The 15,565-nt window shown below is 33.7% G+C and overlaps 1 protein-coding gene across 1 annotated transcript in view; it reads left to right on the forward strand.

The window, feature by feature from the left end:
- Np (serine protease notopleural) overlaps nucleotides 1-15,565 on the forward strand; it is a 133,751-nt gene that overhangs the window by 25,252 nt on the left and 92,934 nt on the right. Inside the window, exon 2 of the mRNA XM_072535708.1 lies at nucleotides 4,088-4,190. Within this exon, the coding sequence (XP_072391809.1) occupies nucleotides 4,088-4,190 (103 nt within the window). The remainder of the gene's footprint in view (nucleotides 1-4,087; nucleotides 4,191-15,565) is intronic.

Genomic DNA, 15,565 nt, shown 5'->3' on the forward strand with positions numbered 1-15,565 from the left:
AGGAGCTTCGAATCGAAAACTCCAGGGAATCGCCTTCGGGGGCATTCTTCAACAATGTGACGGACGATCTGATCGTACTCAGGAGTAAGGGCTTTTCCCCATCTATATAAGCTGTCAGCACATATACTGCTTCTTCTTAGGGTGCCTGTCCGTTTTGAACGTTGGCGATCATTCTCGCTATGATGACTTTGTTGGTTGCTATACAGAATAGCTGGGGTTAGCAAGCCAAGATATTCTTCTTGGGTATCCTGGGGCTCTTTCTCCTTTAATTTTACCTTGCAAAATGCATTGGAGTAGCTCGTATCTACCTTGATTTCTCATTACATGTCTCAAGTACTGCAGCTTACAGCCCTTCACGATGTTGACGAAATCCGCGGTTGTCTTCATCCTCCGCAGTACTTCTTCAGTGGTGACTTTGTCTGGCGATGGTATCTTCAGGATCCTTCTGTAAAACCATAGGTCCAAAGCCTGAAGCCTTGATCGAGGTTCCGCCTTCAAGATCCACGTTTCAAGATCCACAGAAGCACTGAGTGCACGTAACATTTAAGGAGTCTTATTTTTGTTTCTATCTAATGCTACTTGTTCTTTTCTGTTTAGCGTTGTCCATGTATTGCGGGTCAGTTCAATGCCTGGCGGTTTCTGATAGATACAGGCCATTTTGTGTGCTTCCTGTGGTGAGTCGCTCTCCCATTGTCTTCTCCAGGCGTTGGTGAGATTGAAATGCTCCTGATCTAAGGAGTTGGCTCTTAGCAATGGAGGATACTTCGATATCAAGTTTATCATGGTTAGTCTCGATTTTTTGATATTCTCTGAGAAGAGAATGATTTCTTCGCAGTTTCGGCGGTGCAATGTGACTCAGAATGGGAAGCCAATAGATCAGTGTGGGTCTAATTGTACCTGAGATCATTCGCATTGTCTGGTTTAATTGGGTGTCAATAATCTTCGTGTGTTTGCTATTGAGCCATACCGGGGAAGCATATTCAGTCACCGAGTATACAAGTCCGAGAGCGGATGATCTGAGTACGGAGGTTAAGGACCCCTATGTAGTGCCACATAGCTTTTGGACGATATTATTTCTCGTTTTCAGTTTTGCTGCCGTTCTTTGTAGGTGTTCTTTAAAACTAAATGTTCTATCCAGAGTAACTCCAAGATATTTTGGTGTTGGTTTGGTTTGGTGGTGTTGAATTATGAGGGAGCAGTCTGTTTTCAAAGTTAACGGAGAGTTTTTTGTTGGCTTGGGCATTATTCAGGTGGAAACAGCACACTTCGGTTTTCGTTGCATTGGGCCGTAGCCTCCATTTACGAAAGTGTTCTCCCATAACGGTAAAGTCATACGTTAGTATTGTTTCTGTATTATCCATGTTATTATGTCTTGCTGCAATTACCCAATCGTCAGCGTAGCCAAACTTCTGCGAAGTTGTCCTAGGTAGGTCCGCGATGTATAAATTAAACAGTAAGGGTGCCAAAACAGATCCTTGTGGCAGTCCATTACTGAGTTTCATTTGCATTATTAAAATAATAATGCAAATGAAATAATACTATTGAAAATTTAAATAATTGCAAAAAAAATCAAAATCTTTATTGAGTAAACAAACGAACTGCACTTTGTTTTTAAAATTAAATTCCGCACTGTTTTTAATAAAATACATGTTTTTCCTATACAAAAAGGTATGTCATAAATTAAATCACGCATTCCGGGGACAAAAATAAATTGATTGAATCCAACTTGCCTTAGTACAAAAGTGTACAGAAAAAAAGTTACAGCCCTTTGAAGTTACAAAATAAAACTTGTTTGAATAATCAAATGAATTTTGTGGCATCATTAGTTTTACACATTATTTTTAAAATTTTTTTGCTTCTCATCACTTTTTCCAAAAAACAGTTTTTATTGAGTCACGGCCCTTTTCATTAACCTTTAAAAAATTACGTGCAACTAAATAAATGGCTTAAATGAATTAACAAGTACACAAAATATCTATAACCTCTATAAATGTGATATCACAATAAATGTTTAAAATGACCCCCATTTTCTTCAATACACATTCGGTATCTTCGGATCTTCTACTTGTGAGCAGTTGACTGTCGCACAAACCGTACTCCGAAAGTGGGATGGCCGTTGTAAGCTCCCTTCTCTTATCTAGATTTGTGATCAAGATCTTATCTCTGTCGTTGGTCTGGTTGGTGTTTGTCTTCTTTTTCTTTCTTTTAAATTACTGTTCGGATGTAATTGTGAACACTATTCCATCTCTCCTTACTTCCTCTCATCTTCACGATCATCTCTCTTACAGTCACAGGGTATATAGCTGTATGTATGTACAGCGTTAACAGGCCGTTTTCTATTCTTAGCTAACAGCTTCCAATCTCTGATTCCCATCTCTCTGACATCTTCCATTACTGCATCTCTCCATTTCTTTCTTGGTCTTCCTCTCTTTTTTTTGCCCTCAGGTACTCTCCAAGCAATATTCTTGACTAGTCTATTACCTTGCATTCTTTCTACATGGCCGAGCTATTCTAGTCTACGTTTTTTCACCACTTTTGTTATTGTAGGGTTAGCGTACAACTGATACACTTCTGCATTAGTTCGTCTTCTCCATTCTCCCTCTACTACTTTTCCACCAAATATTCTGCGAAGTATCTTTCTTTCCCATGTTTCCAATGTGTTCTGTACAGGGTATATAGCTATTTCTCTATAAATTCTGTTTCTCTCCACTGTACATCTATTACACTCCAGCATTGGGTGAGTAACCGTGTCGGAATATTCGTAGTATAGCCATTTATAGCCTAGTACCTAGGATGTACCCAGCGTTGGGTACAACATAATGGCAACATCTTCCGTGTTGTTCCACTCTTCTTGCCATCTTTCCATTGATCTTTCCCTTTTTTCTTTTTTATGGCTGTTGTCAAATGCTCCCTTCTCTCATAAAGATGTCTCCTTTCTACTGCTAACACTTGCAGAGGAACACAACCCGTGATAATCCAGATGGCCGCCGCAGATCCAGTCCTGTAGGCGCATGCTACTCACAACAGACTCATTCTGTCTACTTTTATCATGAGCCTTATATTAGGTATCTATATCTAAATATAATGAACAATATTAATTTAAATCTTCAACTGTATTTTAAATAATTTGTAAACAAATGAAAATTATTATAAAATGTCGAAACGGCGCTGCTTTAGAGCCATATGGTTTATTACCTCTTTTTCATCTATTTGCATGTCCTGATAGATAAATACCAAAACTAAACCGTTTATTATCTTTTCGCTAATACAATTTCTTAAATAAGTCTTTGGTAGTTTCAGCGATGAAAATAACCTTTCAGATGTACAACAGGTCGTTGCAGGTAATTTAATTATTAAATTAGTGTTTTGAATTTTTTTTATTGTGTTACATTAGTAGACAAGTTACATTTTCCTACTATTCTTTATATATTTTTTACTTTTTTTTATTTTTTATTTTTTAATTTACATGCCCGGGGGAGGGGGGTTAACCCCCAAACCCCCCCTGGGTGCGCCACTGACTTTTGCATTACCATATTTCCAATTTTATGTGGATATTTAATGGTTTAAAGCAGTTGTACAGTGGTACAGCTGCAGTAGAAAGTTATCCAACAATTTTATCTATCATTTTTAGAAAATGTAATTTAAATTTAAATAAGCTAAAACTAAAACAGCATAAAGTTTCTTAGTAAAAACTTCAACAATCCCTTGAACTATTTAAAAAGCCACAGTTCTATCATGTCTAAAAATCAGAACGTCATTTAATATTAATAGACTATTTTCTTATCCTTACCGAAGCTTCCGGCAAAGTTAAAGTTAGTTTAGCGTAGAGAAATTAAACAGACTACTAACTGAACCAAGAAAATTCTTGCAAAAATAACTTTGCAACCAGATTTCCTCGACGTCTATTTAAAATACGTGAACCGAAATGATTCACCTTGTCGAGCAACGTGAGAAAGATACGGTTTAAGGAATACGATGGAGCAAATAAAGAATTACTAATGGTATAAATAATCTAGATATTTATTAATACTAATATTAATTTTCTCAACGATATTCTTTATTAACTTAGAAATTACTTTTGTTGCAGATGCTGCCAGCTGCCTTAGTTACTTTAGTCACTTTTTTATTGGAATTATGTAGTTCATCACCTGTATATAATATGCAACCAGCATTTATAACGAATACAGTGGGTAAGTAGATAAAAATTCATTTATAATTTTTTAGGCTAAGATGTTATTTATTAAGTGCACAAAAATAAATAGTAAAACCTTAAATTTAATTAAAGTGTTATTTAAATAATACCATAATACTCTTCTTCTTCTTCTTCTTCTTCTTCTTCTTCTTCTTCTTCTTCTTCTTCTTCTTCTTCTTCTTCTTCTTCTTCTTCTTCTTCTTCTTCTTCTTCTTCTTCTTCTTCTTCTTCTTCTTCTTCTTCTTCTTCTTCTTCTTCTTCTTCTTCTTCTTCTTCTTCTTCTTCTTCTTCTTCTTCTTCTTCTTCTTCTTCTTCTTCTTCTTCTTCTTCTTCTTCTTCTTCTTCTTCTTCTTCTTCTTCTTCTTCTTCTTCTTCTTCTTCTTCTTCTTCTTCTTCTTCTTCTTCTTCTTCTTCTTCTTCTTCTTATTCTTCTTCTTCTGCTTCTTCTTCTTCTTCTTTTTTTTTTCTTCTTCTTCTTCTTCTTCTTCTTCTTCTTTTTATATAGACATGACTCTATCTGTTTTTCAATGTGCCTCCAGTAAGTTGTCATTCCATCGTTTGCGTGGTCTTCCTAGTGATCGTCTTCCTATTGGGGAACCGTCTCTTGCCGTCTTTACTACTCTATTTATTGTCATTCGGCTTATATGATCGTTCCATTCTACTCTTCTATTTCTTACCCAGTTTTTGATGTTCTCCACCTTGCATCTATGTTGTATATCTGTATTTTGTGACAAATTTGGAATAAACCTCGAATAATAATTTGTCATTCCTGCAAAAGCTCATACCTCTGTAATTTGTTTAGGTACTAGAATCTTTACTATTGCTTTCAGTTTCTCTTCACTTTCCTTTAACCCTTCTGCTGATAAGATATTTAATTTAAAACCTGCTTCATCCAATCTTTTTAAAACTTTGTATAAATTGGCAACATGTTCAGCACATCTCTCCCTTTAAAATTCATGTTTAACACAAAATAAAACACAAAAAGAATTATCCAATTTGGTGCAGTTCTTCTGAAGTGATGCCCGTACAAACATTTATACTGTACCATCTTTTTTTAATGACTCTGTATAAAGAATTAGTTGTACAATCAGTAATTACATTTTATAATTCATAATTGATTTGAATTTATTCTCTTTTTAATTGTCACCGTGATAATTAAAGATACGCTAGTGGAACAGTCGAAACTAGGTAAATGGATGGCCAAATTTAATGGGCAAATATGTAGCATTGCAGTACGTGACTCGAAATGACAATTTACCGATATAACGGTATTCCCTCGGCCCGTCCTTCGGCCGAATTCGATAACAAGACACTGTCGATTTCGTGATTTATTTTAGTGCGGGCTATTTCCAAGATAATTGGACTTTATGTCCTCAAATCTGATCTGGGTTAAGAGACGGTGTTATCCGAGAGATTTCAAACAAAGTAACTCTTTGTGTCTTTGAATAAAGCTTTTATTCTTGTATCAAATTGGACTTTATAAGCAATTTATCAATGTATAGATTGTGTTGGCACAATAAACAAATAGATCAAATAAATCTCTTCAAAAGATGGGTCCATGAAACAAAACAAAAATGAAATGAGATGAAACAAAAGCTATTAGGTGTAGGAAAAATATCAATCTACTTTACCAACTTCAACAGTAAGTTGCAATTGGTAAATGTAAAATAAAAATTTGTTATTTTTTTTATTTTCCTAAGACGTATTTTATAATCGTAACAATCTTGATACTAATGTCCACCTGTCATTGTATCACTTATCCAATTATATTGTTTTTTCATGTTAGACTCATATGATTTACAGATCTAATTTAAATTTGGAGAAAGATTCTTGTGGTGGAAATGTCAAACCTAAAATAGTAGTTAATATTAAATTCATTTTCTAAAACTTTAGTCTTCAGCATTATATAATATTTTAGCAACTATTTCGAGGTCTTTATAGGCAAGATTTTTATTTCAAAAGACTGTATACTTAACATAAAGGAAATATATAGACAATACAAGCAAATAACTTTGCCGGTAAATAATTTTCTCTCGAATGATATTCGACAAGACTATTTCACGAGACAATTATGCCCCATATTAACGAAACATAATCTTTATTTATTTTTTAATAATATTAAATGTAGAATTATTATAAACTATAGTAGTTTGCCCATTCTTTTCTACCAAAGAATGATTTGGTGTATTATTGACCTACAGCCAACTCGAAGGTCCAGCTTCGTTTATTGTTATGAGATGTTCGATCAACTTCTGGTGGTGACTAAAATCCAGCTGCAGATATTGTTTTAGAGAGCTTGCATTTCAGTGACCCGTTAATTTAATCCATTAGCGCCGAGATTATTAAATTATTGATTTTTCAATATTTTTTGCAATATTATTAATGAACTGTGTGTGAATAATAAAAAACTTAATAAAATATTTTTTCTGAGATATTAAGTGTTGCCTTAAAGCAACGCTAGGCGCTTACACTACCTAGTTTTTGTTGAAAATAATAAACCAAAAAATTAAAGCATGTGGGATACAGTAAAGTAGGCAATAAAACAAAAATAGATATTTATTCATAAAAAATGTAATTAAAATGTGATTAATTATAAAAATTTACATACACTATCGAGAGTGAAACGGTATAAAACAAGAAGTAAGGTCCATTTGCTTAACTCGGTCATATTTTGACAGATTCATAGCTGGAAACCTACAACACATAAGTTCCTAGCTCGCAGTATTAATAGTTTAAGTAAACTTTTACTACATACTTCTTTCATTGAAAAAAGAAAAAATATTATAAATAGTGGAAGTGTATACTAAACCCATAAAATTTTGGGTAATATAAATTTAAAAAATATATTTCAGTTGTTATAATTTAACATAACTATTTATTATATGGTGCAAATAAATAAACATTAATTGTTGGTAATTGGTAAAGTTCCATTTTATTTACTATTTAGTTTGTTTATTATTAATATTGGCTATGAGTACGTGTGTTTGGTGGTATAGTAATTTCCAGCCACAACGAACTTCGCAAAAAAATAATTACTAAATTTACTATACAGTTCGGACTAGGAATAGCGAACCGAGTATACATAGTCCAATATCATATTTTAAACATATTGTTCTAACGATAGATTTACATGTTTTAGACGCACATCTTCTCTTTTTCTTATCTGGAATGTACTGTATCAAATTATTGATGGTGTCAAGACGAATGTCATCCGATACTCGGCTGTCGACAGATGCTGTCGAGGAAGCTGACGGTCTTCCACTTCCTTTACTAAGTACACTATACTTCGCTAAATATGTGCTTACAATCTCTCTTGTAAAATCTAATTGCGATACCTTTTCTCTGCCAGTTTTATTATACAATATCCAACTATTTTATAATACAACATCGAGTATCTACGTAAAAATTGGCCAATACTTTTTTTTGCCACGAATACTGATCCGGTAGCAACTTACATTCTGATCCATTTGGTCAGTTTCTCCCATAAATGTATTATACTTGGCGATCAATTTCGGTCTAGAAACAATTATGTTTTGTTTGAGTTTCTGAGAAAATGTTCTTACTTGACATACTTCTTGAGTGCCGCAGGATGATGAAATTGTTACTGCTGCATTATCCATCCACCGGACATATAATTGTCCATCATTTCGTTCAATAGCTGTTTCAAAATAACCTCGATCTTTTTTCAGAAACTCATTTTTAGGAGTTAACGGACATCCTCTGGGAACTCGGTTTTCGCGAATGGTTTCTATGGCATTATAACCACGAAATTTTAAAAATGAAAATAAAGCCGTTCCAGAAAACAAATAATCCATATAAATGTTGTATCTTAGATTGCTTTTCTCGGCTGGCAGATCGTCTAATGGTAATAACAAAGGACTGGCAGCTTTTCCAAATAGTTTTTCGTAGTCATTATTTGATTTTGGATTTTTTCCTTGATATAAGTCAAAGTTAACTAAATACCCATTTTTTGTGTTGACACACCACATTTTATATCCAAATCTAATTGGCTTTCCTCTAATAATGCTTGCAGCTATGTCTGTCAAAGTATTTTATCATACTTTCATCGTAAGGTAAATGTTCTTCCGGTACAAAATTTTTAACAAAACTTTTTTTAAGCATGCCCATAATAGGTCGTATTTTCCACGCCTTGTCATTTTGGTTGATTTGGGTATTATCAGAACAGTGCAAAACCAGCAAATCTGTAAAAATCGATCTCTTCGCATGGCCTTGGATACTGCATAATTTTTCATATCATCATTATAATCCCAATAATGTTGCTTGGACGGTAATTGATTATACCCACTTATATATAAAATAGTATAATAAACAAACGGATCTCCTCACCTGTTATCTTCAGATCGGGACAATTTAAAAATAATGCATAGCAACGACGTTCGTCCACTAAATGTTGGATAAATGCATCATTTACAAACTGTTTAAATATTTTTGTTGGAGGCATTTGTTCATATTTAGAATAGTCGGATTTTGGAAATACCGATGCACGTTCTTTGTCAAAGTCTGCTCCCTTCAGCCATTGAGGTTGATTTCGAGGCTCAAGAAGTCTATCTGAAATCCAATTGTTTACCACTTCAGAATCAAAATTATGGCCACGGCCAGAAATGTCTTTATTCTGTATATAATCTTCGTTGACACCAAGTCTTTCATTGTTTGGTAGTCGTCGGTTGTGCCGTTACTACCACAAATATAACAGTAGCATCAAATATCGATTTTCTTTCAGGTGTAATATACACACATCTGAACTTTAAGGAATACTCAAGGCATTAGACTCCGCCCTTTACTAATGAGAAACCATTAGCACTAAGCACCGATTATTTTTCTGCTATTAATTCAATCAGAAATATATACTCCATTTATTATATTGTACAGCACAGTCACAGTCTCTGCTAACAGCAGTCAAAAAATGACAGTAACCATCATCTAAATAACATCCCATATTGGTATCGATGAAAATGAGTCTGCTGATCAAACAGCAGAATAGGCCTGCTTCTTAGAAAATCTTGAAAAAAATACAAATTTACCAAGATCTAAAGGCTAGTATCAAGAACCACGTTTGAAGCACTTGGTAAAGACACCAAAATGAGAAAAATATAAAACTACGCACAATTCAACCATGTGTTACCTCCATCACCAGGTCCCAAATGAGCAGAAAAGACAGTATTATTATGAGAAGACTTAACTCAGATCACACTCGTCTTACGTGAACATTGTAATGACTTCTTAATAGTCCAGCACATATTACTAGAATATGTCCAGTTCTAAAAGAGACTACTACAACTTTCAAAATTATTTAAGTGACCTACGGCGCCACAGAAACATGTACAGTGCCATAATTCGTTTTCTAAAATAGCTTTGTTACCTTTACTACACAGTGTAATTATATTGTATCCTAACGAGTATACATATTGTAATAAACTTTATACCAGTGCCCAGACACTTTAAGTATTTAAATAAAAAAAAATAGTTATTTATTAGAAAGTTAAACAGATTTATTAAATATTTCGTAAAAATAGTTTAATCAGTTAAATCATCCAACATTTTTGTCTCCCTATCAACCAAGAAAGTTTTTTGGATATCTGGCTAAAAAAATCTTTGTGCTCAAGTACACAACGTAAATTTTTAAACCTCCTAAAACATTTTGCGGGTTTCGATTTCTTAGAAAGCTTCCACTTATTTCTGAGAGTGGAACGAAGTGCAAAAAACTTCCGTTGATTGATGATATCCGAGAAGTTTTAACAGAAAATAACCAGCTTTATACGCTTAAATGTTTTTATTTGGCTGGAAATCCACGGCACTGCTCACTATCGTTCCACAATAATTGACGTTTTATTTCTTTCTGTCGTGATACGGGGTGAATCTAAACCCGTATAAAACAGTGTGTGGGTGTACCTATGGATCTACTGAAATTATTTAAATAAAGATATATAACGTTTATGTGGGGTGTAAATAAATAGAGATATATATGAAAATTATAAAAGGTTTAATACTGATTCTTAGAAAGGAGACAAACTCAAATGAATTCAATAAAAGTATTTTATCGCCAACAGTCATTAAAGTCATTCATTATTGTACTCATTTGCGACAGTAAAATAACACTTTATTGTACTGAAAGAAAAAGAACTTTATCTTCCGCAAATATTAATCAAATTGTCTGAAATTGAATGTCTGTGGTTAATGGCAGTAATTGATTATTTATTTGAATGAACGTAAATTTTATCTTATCCTTATTATTAAAAATATCAAAAAGTGAACTTGTGTAGTATTTTGTAATTATATTCATATAAAATAAATCAAAACTTAAATTTAATTTACCGATTTAGGGGAAGGTAGGGGATAATCGACTACTTAAGACAAAACTGCTTTTACGAATTTGAAACTTACAATATATACATATATAGTATTTGCTATTATCGGATTATATTCAGAAAGACACGTTTATGTTAGGGATTTTAACAACCATTTATTAGGCCCAAGGTATGTTTTTACAGGAATTCCACAAGGAGCTGTCTTAAGTCCTTGTCTTTTCAATTTATACACAGCTGACCTACATAAATTAAAGTTGGAAAAATATCCTTTTAAGATCATCCAATATGCAGATGACTTCAGCATATACTGTAAAACAAAGAAGAGAGATGAAGCTTTTGGATTTTTAATGGATACTTACAACGTTGTAGAAATATGGTTGGAAAAAAATCATCTTCAACTGTCAGCCATAAAATCAGCAATGACCATTTTCAGTAGACATAATATTCCCAATATCGAAACATTTATAGTAAAACAGCGAGAAATTCGTTTTAAAAGGGTAATTAAATATTTGGGCGTTATACTGGATCACAAGCTTACATGGAAATTTCACATAAAATATATGTTAACTAGATGTGAAAAAGGCCTAAATTTTCTGAAAATGGCAACTAAAACTTGGTGGGGAACAGATGTTCAGACTTTCTTACTTTTTTATAGAACGTACATTCGCTCTATCGTAGATTATGGATGTTGGTTATATGGATCTCCCAGCAAGAACTTACTAAACAAATTAAACATATTTATAAACCAGTGTTTGTGGATCTGTATTAGTGCCATGAAGACAACTCCTATTGAGGAGCATTTTATGTCGAAGCACTTGAGCCTCCAATTTCTCTTAGAAGACATTTCTTGGCCGAAAAATGTTTACTGAAAATTAAACACCAGAACACTTTCCTTTATACCGAATTAATAAATTTAAACAATTATGACTTAACGAATAAATATTGAATAAAGAAAAACTCCCCAACCCTATGTGCAGCTCTTAGAGAAAACACAGTTTCTGCTGATGAAGCTATTAATTTAAAATCACACACAGATATAAATGATTTTGAAACTTTTTTTATGCCGTTAAATTTATTAAACCAAATTATGTTAACACTGGAAAAGCAAATAACAACAATATAACAAGCATCTTATCCAATTGGGATTACTACAGTACTATCTACACGGATGCCTCCAAATCAGAAGACGGTACAGGATATGCCTTTTACATCCCCATAGAGAAGGTAGAAAAAATGTTCAAATTAAAAGCAAATATTTCCATATTTAGTGCGGAAGCAATTGCCATATATCAAGCCCTACTTTTTGTTTCTAACAGGGAATCCTCCGTTATTATTGTTTTAGATTCCATATCAGTTCTCACAGTCATTAACCAACCTTTTTCCAACCACATACTCCAATCCCTACCTAATATTAATTAAAAAATTAGTGAAAGACTTTAAAGAAAATAAAAAAAAAATGTGATATTTATATGGGCCAAAGCACACAGTGGAATTAAACATAATGAACCTGTGGACCAACTATTTATTCAGTGGATACCACAGAATGTCTACCCAATATTTCTGATTTGGTTGCTTCACGCAAGGCAGTTCACCATCCCAAATAGATACACTTCTTTACACACAACTGTCCCTGTTGCACATTGGCATAGAACTTATAATGTCCCTAGGCGTTACATAACAACCATATCTAGGCTTAAATTTGGACATGCTTGTTTTCCTGCTCATCTTGCAAGAATTCATGTGATCGAGAGTAAAAACTGTGTGGAATGTGGAGTAGAAGGTGATCTAGATCATGTAATTTTTGGTTGTGCCACATATAATTTGGAATCCACCTTATTATACAATAATATAGTTCATATTACCGGTAAATCTCCGTTTAACGTTTTATCTGCCCTAGGGACTCAAAATAGATTAATTTACGATTGCATAATCGATTTTTTCACCAAATTTAATATTTTTCTTTGGTTCAAAAAAAAAATTTTTTGTTTTTACTTTTTACCTTTGTTTTCTCTCCTTTATATGTTTAATCCTATTTACCATGGCCTAGTTCTTCTGTATATGTTATATATTATAATGTCCTGATGGGCCCCTGGACGTGACGCGAGTGACCCATGTTAATAAATAAAAATACATATGATACATAATTCATTTGATCAAAAGTCCGAACATACTGCACATAATTCGCTTTCTCGTGTTTGGTGTGCTTTTACGCCCTAAGTCTTCTTCTTGACTAATTTTTCTATGTTTATCTTAGTAGTTCCAATTGTTCGTTTAACTTTCTCAACCACATTCTTTTTTTGTTCCTTATTTTCTAATTGTTCTTTTAATGAAGTTGATGTTAAAATGGTCGAGTGTTGAGTTCGCCTGCTTCTAGTTTTTGTATAGCTACTAACTGGTAATGCCAGTAGAGGGCATAGTTCACTGAAAGATATACGAAATAAGCTTTCATTTTTTAACTGCAAAGATTTATCCTTATCGTCGCTTAGATCAATGTCTGAAACTTCCTCTAATTCTGATTCAAATAAAGAATCTTCTGATGATGGTACTGCTTTTGGTCTCAGTTTTGGTCCCAGTGGTGTCCTGAGGATATCCTTACAGATGTTTAATGTGATAGTCATCCCGTGGCTTTCCACATCTCAATGCCGTTGTCTAATTTAGCTCTTCCGCCTTGGGAGTCAATTTCTCAGCTCCAGGGCAATAAAGTGCCCTACCACATGTAGTTCTTCTACCCGTAGCTGCTAACCAACAAATGAGGGATTACTTTTACCAGTATTCGTTCGGTCACGTATCACAACCGGTTAAATCATAATTACCGCCTTGGATTATTCAGTATCAGACCGGTAAGGAGATTTTTCTGTACCGCTCCAATCTTGTAATGACATAGCTGCTGCCCTATGTCATGCTGTCAGTTAATCCGCGGGTGTTCATTTGACAAAGCCTTCTTTTTCAGAAGAGGCAAAGAGGAGAACTATAGAGAACTATGGAGAACTATGGAGAACTATGGAGAACTATGGAGAACTATCCCCCTCCGAGTGTGTTTTCCAAGAAGTACTGAAGAGCCCCTACCCAATTCAGATCCGCTCCTTCTTGGAAACTACACCGGCACGGTCGAGAAGATCCTAAGACAATAAGACAAATTAGACTTAAGCACTAGTGTTACCATAGGTTTATCGCACCATCTATTAACGAAGGGCTGAAATAAATTTTTAGTAGCTTGTTATAATATTACTTTAACCGAGCGTAGCATTAACTCTTTTTGAACTCATGTGTGGCTTGTCATTGTTTCACATTAAGCCCTTCATATATAACATATACAAAGTTTCATAGCAAAGCTTCAAACACTAACTGTTCCACATAACTTTTTTCAAACTGTAGGTAAATTATAAATAATTTATTAATATAAAAACTTGTTCCTGCTGAAGCTCTTATATAATTCTATTACAAAACAGCTGTCGAAGAAGAAGCCTTTCTAATTAAAATCAATCAGAAGAAAATTAAATCCATGGTAATTTTCAAGTCAAATAGAAATATCCAACTTCACGTTACTGTGAACAATCAGCAGATCGAACAAATAAATAAGGAAAGTTCCTATATTGCAGTTATATTTGCTGTCAGTGAATACCTGCATAAATTAATTAGTTGAACCTCGTATAGTAAGCGCTTGTGTGTTTTTTACATAGCCACGGATCGTTGGTAAATCGCGGTCATGTTCAGCCGCCAATGTCAGGGAAAGAGGTTAAAAGACGTTTGTAGGCGGTTAGCAGAATAGATCCGTGTCACCAGTGAAATTCTTTCTCTTGCCATTTACATATGGGTAACAAGCTAAACGATGATTCATTGAATGTATTGACGTAACAAAAAAGTTTCATTTTTCACCAAAAAGAGAAAAAGAGATAAGCGGATTGTTGTGAAATGGATGTATTTGAAACCGATATTGGCAAACAAAAATATGTTAATATTATCAGAGAATTTATTTTTGACAAAAAACAAAAACACATGCGGTAAAGGGTTAATGTTAATAAAAATACTATTTAAATGGGAAGAAGCCACAATTGAAAGTTAAAATTAGTTGACGTTTCACTTTCCGCTCCGGAAATCGTTCTTGCAATACAAACATTAATAAAGTAAACAAATTTATTTTTTTTTCCTTGATAAAAAATTCTTCTTATTCAATTATGTCTGACAATTCAGACATATATTATACATTTTAAAGTAGACGATTTGATATGCCAATGATATTGCCAATATTGCTGAGTTGCGTTCCTGGAACGACTTTATTGTAAGATAGTTCATTCGATTACATGAAATTAACTATGGTGCGATAGTTTATTCATCAAGCAAAGTATTAGTATTAAAAAACCTTAGAAACTATTCAAAACACAGCTCTACGAATAGCTACAGGTGCGTTTCGAACGATACCAGTTAAAAGTTTACAATGCTTAACAGGAGAACCACCCCTAAGTTTACGATGCAAATACCTTTCTCTCTCATATGCTTCTAAAATAGCTAGTAATAAAGAATACCCGACTTATACCAATACGTTCACAGATCAATTTCAAGACACTTTCTCTACAACAAGACTAGATCTACCATTTTACGAAGGAGTTAGAAAAAACCTTCATGACCTACATCTTGAATTTCCTGAAATTCTCCCAACAAATTTCCTAACTTCTCCACCTTCTTCTTCTTGATGTGCCCATCCATTACGAATGTTGGCGATCATCATGGCAATCTTTATCTTATCTGCAGCAGCGAGAAAAAGCTGCATAGATGTTGTATTGAACCAGATTCTGACGTTCTTTAACCAAGATGTTTTTCTTCTTTCTGGACCTCGTTTTTCAAATATAAAGGCTTGAAGGAGTAAGGTAACTTTCAAAATTTGATTTCTCCACCTTGGTTAATACCAATTCCCAAAATTAATACTAACCTTAGTATATACAAAAAAAGTGAGACTATAACAGACCTGATCAAACAATCATTCTTAATAGAAATGGAAACTTATAAAAATCACTATAAGATATACACTGACGCATCCAAATCTTCAGAC

The sequence above is a fragment of the Diabrotica undecimpunctata genome, chromosome 6, assembly GCF_040954645.1.
Source record: "Diabrotica undecimpunctata isolate CICGRU chromosome 6, icDiaUnde3, whole genome shotgun sequence".
NCBI classification, from domain to species: domain Eukaryota; kingdom Metazoa; phylum Arthropoda; class Insecta; order Coleoptera; family Chrysomelidae; genus Diabrotica; species Diabrotica undecimpunctata.